At 68.0% G+C, this 11,033-nt stretch overlaps 1 protein-coding gene across 1 annotated transcript; it reads right to left on the reverse strand.

Moving 5' to 3' along the window:
- Positions 1 to 302: 302 nt before the first annotated feature.
- On the reverse strand, positions 303 to 3,664 carry LOC134525225 (peptide methionine sulfoxide reductase MsrA-like). The gene is given in 7 exon segments (XM_063355865.1): positions 303 to 613; positions 907 to 1,013; positions 1,303 to 1,407; positions 2,066 to 2,110; positions 2,113 to 2,184; positions 2,322 to 2,390; positions 3,479 to 3,664. Coding segments are annotated over 7 exon segments (630 nt in total). The 5' UTR covers positions 3,552 to 3,664; the 3' UTR covers positions 303 to 454.
- Positions 3,665 to 11,033: the final 7,369 nt, after the last annotated feature.

Here is an 11,033-nt window from a genome sequence, read left to right on the forward strand (position 1 = left end):
CCCCCTGGATGCGTTTCCCCCCCCCTCCCCAGACCTGCAGCTCCACGGACCCTGACCCCTCAAACCGTGACATCCTCTTGCTCCATCAGCGCCCCCCCACCAGCCCCCCCCCCCCCTCCCCAGACCACCCCCCTTGTTGCCCCACCAGCCCCCACCATGGGCACAGCCACCCCCAGCCAGAGCCCATGGGGCGGGGGGGTCCCTCCCCATCCCAGCACCCCCTCCCCAACCCGAGGAGCCCCCAGAGCCCCCCAGCAGCACCCATGGGACGCGACGGGACAAAGCCGGGGCGGAGGGCGGGGGGGGACATAGAGGTTTAATCCTGCTGGGGCAATGGAGAGTGTGGGAACCGGGAGGTGTGGGGCTGGCCGGGAGGTGTGGGGCTGGCTGCTGTGCCCGCCCTGCCTGCGGTGCCGGGGACGTGGGGACAAGGCAGGGGACAGGAGGTGGCCCCTCAGGGCGTGACGGGGCAGGTGACACCGGTGCCCTTCAGGCCACAGGAGGTCCCGGGCACCTTGTGCAGGTACTGCTGGTGACGGTCCTCGGCGTAGTAGAAGTCACCGGCAGGCTCGATGGCAGTGGTGATGTCCCCCTGCCGCCGCTCCCTCAGCTCCTAGGACAGTCCCATGGCGGGGGGGTGGGAACCTGGATGGACCCCCCCCCCCCCATCCCACTGCCCCACGGCATGGCATAGCCAGGGCAGGGGTTTGCCCCATGCCCCTGGGGCTGGGGGAGGTGGCTGGTGTCCCCTGGAGGGGCGTCCTGGTGTCCCCAGGGGTGTCTTGGTGACCCCAGGGAGGGGTCCTGGTGTCCCCCAGGGGTGTCTTGGTGACCCCAGGGGGGGTCCTGGTGTCCCCAGGGGTGTCTTGGTGACCCCAGGGGGGGGGTCCTGGTGTCCCCACCTACCTGCTGGTACAGTGCCCTGCTGCGGAGGGCAGCCGCCTGCTGGTGGGGGCCCAGCGTGTAGATGACGGAGCGGTACTGGGTGCCCAGGTCCTCCTGCTGCCGCATGCCTGGGGCGGGGGGGGGGTGGGACGACACAGCACCCAGGAGGGGGTTATGGGGCACCCCCTGGCCCCACCGGGCACAGTGCGGTGCCCTCACCCTCCACAGGGTGAGATGGGGAAACCGAGGCACAGGGCGGTACAGCTGCAGAGCCTCTATGAGTCCCCCCCCCTCAAGGGATGGAGACGCCAAGGACCCCCTGTTGGGGCCAGTTTGGGGTTGAGCCCCCTCAGACCAGGTATCTGGGGCTCAGCGGGACCCGTGGCCACTGGCCGGGCCCCGGTGGCTCGTCCTTACCTTGCGTGGGGTCGTGGTTCTCCCAGAAGAGTTTGAGAAGCTCCTCGTAGCTGATCTTCCGGGGGTCGAAGACGACCCTCACCACCTCCGCATGCCCCGTCAGCCCTGCGGCCAGAGCCAGCACTACCAGGGGCAGCCCCTCACCGTGGCCTCCTGCCCCCCGCCCCCCCCCGCCAGCCTCCCACCGCCCTGGGATGTTGGCCGGGGGGGGGGACCATCGGCGGCCACTGCACCCACCCTCCGGGAGCTGAGACCTGGCAAATTCGTGAGACTTGTACAAAGCAGGAGCATTGGCAAGGCTGGAGGGAGGGAGCTGGATATGGAGGGGCTGCAGCACCCACTCGACCCCCCCCTCTCCCTGGACCCCCTTCCCTGGGTGCCTGGTGGGGGTGGGATGCCTGACACCCCCCCCCCAACAATGGATAAATCCCCGGCTGGAGACAGCAGCCGGGATAAGAGTTCCTGCAGACGGATAATCCTCCGCAAAATGTCTCTCCGGCTAAGCCAGGCAGCTGTCCGTCCGTCCGTCTGTCCGGGCTGGGGGGCTTGGGCGGGGGGGGGGGGACACAAGGGGGACCAGCATCCGACGGACACCAGAGAGCATCCCATGGGAACCCAGCCCAGGGCAAAGGCAGGGGCCGTGGGACACCCCGCGATGCTGGATGGGGACATCACCCCACTACGGGTGTGGGGGACACTGGGGGGGCTCCGTCGCAGCACGGGAGGAGAACCCCCCCCCACCCCCCCACCCCCACCCCGTTACCTGTGCGCACTTCTTCGTAGGTGGGGTTGGGGGTGAAGCCTCCATGAAGCCCACCTGGGTGGAGAAGACCCCCGGCGTCCTCCAGAAGAGCTGCTCCGCTCCCCAGAAGCACCCCATGCCTGGGGGGGGACAGGCGGGGAGGGGGCAGGTGGCTCAGGGGAGGGGTGGGTTGGGCTTGGGGGGGGGGGGGGGGGGTTGTGCCATGGCTGCTCCCCCCCCCGCCCTCCCCGTTCCCTGGCACGGGGGAACCACTCACCGAAAATGGCCATCTGCATCTCGGCTGGGAACGGTGGGACCGTGGGGTTCCCGGTGACGGCGTGGGTGGCTGCACGGGGAGGGGGGGGACACGGGCTCAGGACCCCCAGCCTGTCCCAAACTGCGGCCGTCTCTACCCTGTGTGTCCCCCCCCCCGCCCCCCGCCCCAAAACCAGGCGCTGACCCTGTCCTCGTCCCCTCCGGCTCAGCCCTCCTGGCCTCTGGCCTGTGTCCTCTCATGGCCCCCCTGACCCTAACATGGCCCCTGGGGGGGGGCCAGGGCTGTCACCTTCCCCCAGGGATGCTCTGGTACCCCCTCCCCTGACCGGCACTGCCCCCCCCTGCCCCGAGGATGTCCCCCACCCCAGGGATGTCCCCCACCCAGGGATGCTCTGGCCGGGGGGGAACCTGCCCAGGGCTGGGAAAGCCGTGGGGGGGGTGAAATAGGGGTGGGGGGCTGCGGGTATCCCTCCCCTCACCCCAGGCTGCCATCTCCTAGCAACCCCGCCGGTTGCCATGGCAACCCCCCCCCCCCATCCCCATCCCCCCGCTGGGTGTCCACGGGGGTCCCGCTGCCTCCCCTGGCCCCCCAGGGGGAAGGGTGCCCCCCAGGCACCGGCCTCTCACGCTGGCATGGGGCATCCCGGGGGGGTTTAAGGAGGGCAATGCCAGGGCTGGCACCGGCCACCCAGCCACCCCCCCCGGCCAGCAGCAAAGGGAAGCTGAGACCTGGCCACTCGTGACACTTGTGGAGCACCAACACCCTCCCGGCTCCTCACCCTCCTCCTCCTGGGGCTCCCGAACCCTTTGTGCCCCCCCCCAAATTCCCTGCGAGGATGGTCCCTGTGAGCAAACCAGGGGGATACAGAGTTCCTGGGGGGGGACAGAGGAGCCCACCCCCCCCACACGTCTGGGCGACGGTGAAGGGAGGGGGGGGCACTGGGATCAAAACACCCCAGTGATGGGGACACGCCAGCACCCTGCCCTGCCACCTTCCCCTCCGGGGACAGGGCCACCGCCATCCCCCAGCACCGAACCCGCCAGAGCAGCCCCCCAGTAACACACAGGGGTGCTGGGGGGGGGGGTCAGCAGGGTGCCACCCCCCTCCCTGTCCCCAGGGAGCCCCCGCCACCCCCAGCCCGATGCCTGAACGGGTACCTGTCACCCGCAGCCCCTGGGGTCTGCCCGGCAGAGCTTCGGCGGGGCTGGGGAGCACCCCGGCACCCGGCATGGCCCCCCCAGCGACGGGACGTCCCGCCGAGCCCCGCTGTCCCCGCAGACTGGGAGGAGGGGAGCTGCGGTGCTGGGAGGGGCACTGGGAGCACTGGGAGCACTGGGATCACCGGGAAGGAGAAGGAGGCAGGAGGCCGGGGGTGGGGGCAGAGCTTGGCCCCAGGAGCGGGGTCACCATGGGGGGGGGGGGGGGGACACGGGAGGGGACATCCTGCTTTGTCACAGTGACATGGGGACAGGGCGCTCAGTCCCGGGGGGAAAATCCCCCCAGCACGGGACACCCCGGGGGTGTTGGGCGGGATGGGGCTGGGGTGATGAACCCCGACCGGGGGGTGGCCATGGGGGGGGGGGGGGGCGGGGGGGGGGCGTATCCCACGGGACGGGCAGAGTCCCGGCGTGTCCGGTCACCCCGTCAATCGTTAACGCGCACGAGGCCAGCGGTGCCCAAGGTCACCCCGGGACGGACCCAGCCCCCCACGGCTTCGCCCCACGGCTTCGCCCCACCAAATCCCCAGCTCCGGACCCCCACGGCCGCGCCGGACCCCAGGCAGCACCCCCGGGGCTGAGGGGGGGTGTGGGGGTGGAATGGGGGCATCCCGGCCCCCCTGTCTCCACCTGGGATGCCCGAGAGCTCATCAGGGCAGGGCAGGGCCTGATCCGGACACCCCCACCCCCACCCCCCCCCAAAGTGAGCCCCACATCTGAATCCTTCCCTGGTTTGGGGGGGGTCCGTGGGGACACCCCCCACCCGCTCACCTGCCCATGCGAGGAATTGTCCCCAAACGGGTTGGGTTTAACCCCAAGCTGAGCCTACGCTGAAAAGCCACCACCATCCCACCCCCCCACCCCGCCATAACCGAGGATTCACCAGGAACCGCCCGGCCGTGACCCGGGCAGGTGACAGCCCAACGCGGGGTCCCCGTAGATCCCTCTGCCCCCCCAGATCCCATCCCATCCATCCCATCCCATCCATTCCATCCCACCCCACCCCTTCCCTCCCACCCCATCCCATCCCACCCATTGCCTCCCATCCCATCCCATCCCATCCCATCCCTCCCATCCCATCCCTTCCATTGCTTCCCATCCCATCCCTCCCACCCCATCCCATCCCACCCATTGCCTCCTATCCCATCCCATCCCTCCCATCTCATCCCTTCCATTGCCTCCCATCCCATCCCTTCCCTCCCATCCCATCCCATCCCATCCCTTCCCTCCCATCCCACCCCCTCTCACCCCCTTTTACCCCATCCCATCCCATCTTATCCCTTCCCCTCCCTCCCATCCCACCCCATCTCCCTTCCACCCCCTCCCACCTCCTTCCACCCTGTCCCACCCGACCCTATCCCATCCCATCCCATCCCATCCCATCCCATCCCATCCCATCCCTTCCCTCCCATCCCATCCCATCCCATCCCATCCCATCCCATCCCATCCCACCCCCCCTCACCCCCTTCTACCCCATCCCGTCCCATCTTATCCCATCCCTTCCACCCCCTCCCACCCCCTTCCACCCTGTCCCACCCGACCCTGTCCCATCCCATCCCACCCCATCCCATCCCTTCCCTCCCATCCCGCCCCATCCCATCCCTTCCATTGCCTCCCACCCCATCCCACCCCACCTCACTGGCCTGTCCCCGAGCAGGGGACCAGGGGTGACCCCCGGGGGGGGGGGGACAGAGCGGGGACACACAGGGACCCCGTGCCGGTCTCCCCGCCCCCCCGAGCCCCCGCACCGGTAGGTGCCGGTGTTTCCCCGGGCCCGCCCCCCCCCCGCCTCAGGCTGTCGGTGCCGGGGCCGGGCAGGGAAGGGTTAACCCCACACGCACACGCACACCGTGGGGGGGGGACGACGACGACGACGACGACAACCCCCCCCTCACCCTCCCCAGCCCGGCGGTGGCCTCATTCTGCCTGGGGAGGTGACAACGCCGGCGGCCTGTCCCCAACCGCTGCCACCAGCCGGGCTCTGCCCTTCAGCCTCCTCCTCCTCCTCCTCCTGCTGCCGGCACCGAGGTAACGGCGCGGGGGGGGGGGGGGGGGGCGGGGGGGGCACGGCCCGATGGATGCTCCCGGGAACGGGGGGGGGGACACGACACGGCCCTGCCCGGGCACGACCCCCGGGGGGGGGACACGGTGTGGGGGGGGAGGGAGCCCGGGCGGCGCAGTGCGGTTGCTCCCGGTGGGATGCGGGATGCGCTGGGGGGGGGGGTGGGGTGGGGGGGAGTGTCCCGCCCCCCCCCCTCCCCCCGAGAGATGTAGGGGGAGGATGGGGAGGATGAGGGACCGCAAGGAATTCTCTTCCCCCCCCCCCCCCGCCCCTTCCCCGCCAGGAACGTCCGGGCACCCCGCTAAGGAAACACCCCCCTAAATTTTCCCCCCCGACCTGGGAATATTTGTACAGAAAAAATGCCCCCCCCCCAAAAAAAACAAACAAAAAAAAACCAAAAAAACAAACCCCGGGTGGAGGGTGGCGTTCACTGGGGTGCAGCTGGGATGGCCCCAGGGGGATGTGGGGGGACACAGGGATGAGACTGGGGTCGCCCCCGCCCCCCCCCCGGCATCGCTCCAGCCTGGCTCCATCCCAGCTCCATCCCGGCCCCATTCTGGCCCCCAGCCGGGGTGGGGGGGGGTATGTGTGTTACCTGTGCTGAGTTTGTGAGGCCTCGACCGGCCTCTGCATGCTGCTGTTTGGGACCGACCCCTGGCGTGGAGCCGCGGGGAGGAAGGCCCAGGCCCTAGGATGAGAATTTGTGGCAAAATCAGCCATTTCGACTATTTTGATACTAAATGCCTTGTAGAAATAGAACAGATGAGGTTTTATTAGGTTTTACCCCCCCACACCCCCCAGCCTCTCTAGGACCAGCATCCCAAAACCCACTCGAATGTCTCCAAATTCACCTCACTTCAGCTCCTCTGGGTCCCCCCACAACCAAGCAGCCCCCCCGCCCCCCCAAACCCCTCCCGAACTGAGCTGCTGGGGAGTTTAAGCCAGGAGGAAGATGCCCCCCCCCCCGCCCCGGGTTTCCATGGCTCTGAGGGTGCGGATGGCTTGACGAAAGCCGGGGGAGGCGAGGACAGCCCGGGGAGGGGGACAGGACTGGGGGGGGATTTGCTTTTTATCTCATTCAAAAATAGCTGTCCTGGCACTGGGGGCCAGATCCTGCATGGGGGGGGGGGGTGTCAAGCAGCCATAGAGGGCTCCTATGGCAGCCCCATAGGGATCGGATCTTGTGGGGGGGGGGGTATGGATGCATTTGGGCTTCTACAGGGACAAGCGGTGGGGGCAGCCCCCATCCCCTAATCTGCTGTGACTCTTGTCCCCCCCCCCGGGGGGGCAGAGCTTGGTCCCAGCACACGGTAGGGGGTGACGGGGGTCCCGGGGCCGAGGGGAGGGAGCAGGGACCCCGGGACCCCCCCGCCCCCTCCACCACCAAACACCCCCAGCCATCGGCCCCAGCCTTTCGTGTTCACCGCGGACCTTGATTTAATGTCACACAATTAAGGCACGCGGTGAATGCCAAAGGGGGGGTCGGCGTTGGCGAGGGGGGGGACACGACGACACCGCGCTCGCCAAAGGAGGAACGTGGAGATGCCAAAACCACTGAGGAGAAACACCCCGTGGCCACGGGCCGGTAAGGGAACACGCCGCGGGACCCCCAGGGAGGAGCGGGGCTGGGAGGGGGCCGCCCCCCCCTCATCCCTCCTTCTCCCCCCCAACACCCCTCCGGCCTCCCCATCTCCCCCCAGCTCTCTGCAGCCCCATTTCTACTCCCACTCCCCAAAACCCCCACTGGCTGCCCCCAACCCCATCCAGTCCCACCTGAGCCCATCAGCGCGGGACCACCAAGCCACCCCCCGCCCTGAGACCACCCCCCCCCGCCCCGGCTCCGCCAAGGACAGAAGAGGGGATGCAAACCCAGGGCACCCCCAAATTCCTCCCCCCCCCCCAACACACAGAGCCCCAATCCCGGGCCTTTCCCGGATTTCTCCTCTCCAGGAGCAGGTGCTGGAGCCAATGGGGTGGGGGGATGACAGACAGGACGTTTTGGAGGAAGGGAGCAGCCCGAAGCCCTTAATGAGCCCTTAATGAGCCTTCGTTAGCGGGGGAAGAGGAGAACGAGGACCAACCTGCCCGCACGGTTGATGGGGACGGGGAGGCATCGGTCCCCATCCCACCACCCGGCCCCTCGGCACCCAGCGCCGCCGGCTCCCCACCCACGTGGGAAGGGACACGGCGACGGCTCCAGGGTTTGTTTTTTTCAGCCAAATTTTGCCCAGATGCTTTCGCAGCTCCGGCGTTTCAAGCCACATGGGGGGGCCACATTTCGGATGGAGGTTTCACCCACCGTGGTCCTCAGTGCTGGAGAAGGGCTGGATAAATCGCTCCTGCGAGGGAGAGCATCGCTGACCTGCCCCGTCTCAGCTGGCCTTTCCTGCGGCTCCGGGTTTATCCGTGTTTGTCCCAGCAAGGTGCTTTTTGGGATCTCAGGGTTACAGCTCCCCCGAGGACCAGCCCAGGAACCTGCTCATCACCAAAGGCTGCTCCCTCCGAGGATGCTTTTTTGGTGCTTTCCCTGCACGGAGCACGAGGAGACTCCGCTTTTCCCCACGTCCTGCTCTCCCCTGCCAGGGGACCAGTGTCTCGTCACTGCGGATTTGCTGCTGTCGGTGTCCCCGCTGTCCCCCGGGACCCACTCGCATCTTCGGCAGCGCGAAGCCACGTTTGCGGCATCCTCATCCTCTCCCGAGCCCCGCAAACTCCAACCGCCCCGTTGGGCACCTGTGGCACCCTCTGCCCTGGGACAGCAGCGAAGGCGACAGAGACACGGAGCCCCGGGATGGGCGTCCTCGCAGGCAACATGATCCTGGATCTTCACGTTCCCATCCCAAAACTCCGGGAGAGCAGGACCAGGCGTCGCACTCCATTCCCTCCCGGCCACCAACCCAAGGCCTGGATGAAGGAGTCAACAATGGCCGTCAAACACCCCACAAGCCCCCAAAAGAGGGTCTGGCTGGGGGACAGCTGTGTCGTGCTGCGTGGCTCCCCGTGGGACACCCCTGGGGTGGGAGGTGACCCGGGGGGGGGGTGTGGGTGGCCGAGAGGGGAAGGGGCTGGTTCATCAATAAAGGATCTCATCCGTGAACGCACATAGACCTGGTGCCATGTCGCGGGGGGACATGCCACCCCCTGGTCCAGCTCTGGGAACGACGCTAACTCCTGTGGGCTCTCGGCACCCCTGCACCCTGCTCGTCCCCGGTGGCCCGAGGACACGGGTGCTCCCCGGCACGCAGGGATGGGGTGCATCGGGGGCATGGCTGAGCCCGTCGCACCCCCGGGCTGGGCTCTGCCCTCTCCCAAGGGCCCCACTGGGCACCCGCGGGCGGCGGCAGAGCTCTGGTCCCCCAGGCGCTGCGCACAGCGGGGGTTGTCACAGCACCCAGCCCCGCCGAGCCTCCGGGGCCTCGTGGAGGGGTCCCTGCACCCCCCGGGGCTCCCTCCTGGGGAAGGAGCCGGGCTCCAGCCCAGCCCCACGTTCGGCGTCGCCCAGGGGGGAGCTGGGTGCTCAGATCCCCCCGCCTCCCCCTCGTCCCCACCCTGGGCAGGGCAGGGATTTCGGGGTCCCTGCAGGACACATTCTGCGGCTCGAGGCCACGGAGGGAGGGCTGCAGTGGTCACACCGGGCTCCTCCGTACCGCTGCCGGCCCAGAGCCATCGAAGGCGCTTATTTGAGAAGCGTCTCGTCCTTCCCCGCAAGCGCCGCTGCCTCCAGCCCCCGCGGTGCTCTGCAGCCCCGGAGCGGGCGAAAGGCCGGGGGAGCATCACACAGGGGTGCGGAGCAGCACACGGCCCCGCACGGCGGTACGGAACCGAGCACAGCCCCGCACGGGGGTACGGAACCGTGCACAGCCCCACACGGGGGTATGGAACCGTGCACAGCCCCACACGGCAGTACGGAACCGTGCACAGCCCCACACGGGGGTATGGAACCGTGCACAGCCCCGCACGGCGGTACGGAACCGTGCACAGCCCCACATGGCGGTACGGAACCGAGCACAGCCCCACACGGCGGTACGGAACCGAGCACAGCCCCACACGGGGGTACGGAACCGTGCACAGCCCCACACGGCGGTACGGAACCGTGCACAGCCCCACATGGCAGCACAGGACAGTGGGCAGGAGAGCAGGCAGGGGAGCACGACAGCAGTGGAGGACAGCGGGCAGGGGAGCAGGCAGGGGAGAAGAAGAGCAGCAGGCAGCGGTACAGGACAACAGGCAGCGGTGCAGGCAGGACAGCAGGCAGCAGAGCAGGAGGGCCACGCAGGCAGCGGAGCAGGCAGGCCAGCAGACAGGATGGAAGGCCAGCAGGCAGCGGTGCAGGCAGCAGAACAGGGCAGCGGTGCAGGCAGCAGAACAGGGCAGCAGAACAGGGCAGCGGTGCAGGCAGCGGTGCAGGCAGCAGAACAGGGCAGCAGAACAGGACAGCGGTGCAGGCAGCGGTGCAGGCAGCAGAACAGGGCAGCGGTGCAGGCAGCGGTGCAGGCAGCAGAACAGGGCAGCAGAACAGGACAGCGGTGCAGGCAGCGGTGCAGGCAGCGGTGCAGGCAGCGGTGCAGGCAGGCCAGCAGACACACGTCAGCAGCACACGGGAGCCCTCCCACGGCGATCCCGGCCCCGCTCCCATCCCGCAGCGGAGGGGCCCTGCACGGCTGCACCCCCCCAGCTGCCGCTTTTGCTTTTGCCTTTTGGATTTCAAGCCCTGAGGTCTCGCATTTACCATCTTCCCCCCCCCCCCCCCCCCGCCCCCATTACGGGAAATCTGGGAATTTCCCTTTTCCAAGCAAATAACCCAGGAGCCGAGCTGCGGCTGGTGCCAACAACAAGACCCGCACCGGGTTCTCGGCTGCAGTGGGGAAACCTGTCCCCAAACCCCCCCTGCCCGGATTCTGCTGCCCCCAGGGCTCAGCTCAGCTGTTTCCTTCCAAGCCTTCGGGGTGTTTGCAGTTTGGAAAACCCCAAATCAGTCCCTGAACGGATCCCGTTGTGCAAAGGCCGAGCTCAGGGTTATAAAATTTCCAGGAACGGCGTCAGCGAAGAGGTTTTTCTGCCGGCGGTACCCGGCGAGCGCAGCCCCCGGCCCCCGCGTCCCGCTGGCCAGGGCTTTGGGGCTGGGGGAATTCGCCTACGCGGGGAGAGCATCACCGCAGCAAAAACCAGAGCAGGATCCCTTTCCCCGGGGAACCGAGCAAATATTTTTGCCTTTTTTTTTTTTTTTTTGGCGAAGAAATAGCAGCAATAAAATCCCTTTTTGCTCTTACCTGTGCCACGCTCCCGGCGGGACGTCACGCAGTCCTAATTACGGAAAAGCTGGGGGTTTTTTTGCCCGTATCCTGAAGTCTGTCGCGCACAGACACGCTGCGGCCGGCTGAAAGCGAAACCTCCTCGGATGCACTAAAAATTTCCCACTTTTGTCCCAGTTTA

This window comes from Chroicocephalus ridibundus, chromosome 19, assembly GCF_963924245.1.
Source record: "Chroicocephalus ridibundus chromosome 19, bChrRid1.1, whole genome shotgun sequence".
In the NCBI taxonomy this organism is placed as follows: Eukaryota; Metazoa; Chordata; class Aves; order Charadriiformes; family Laridae; genus Chroicocephalus; species Chroicocephalus ridibundus.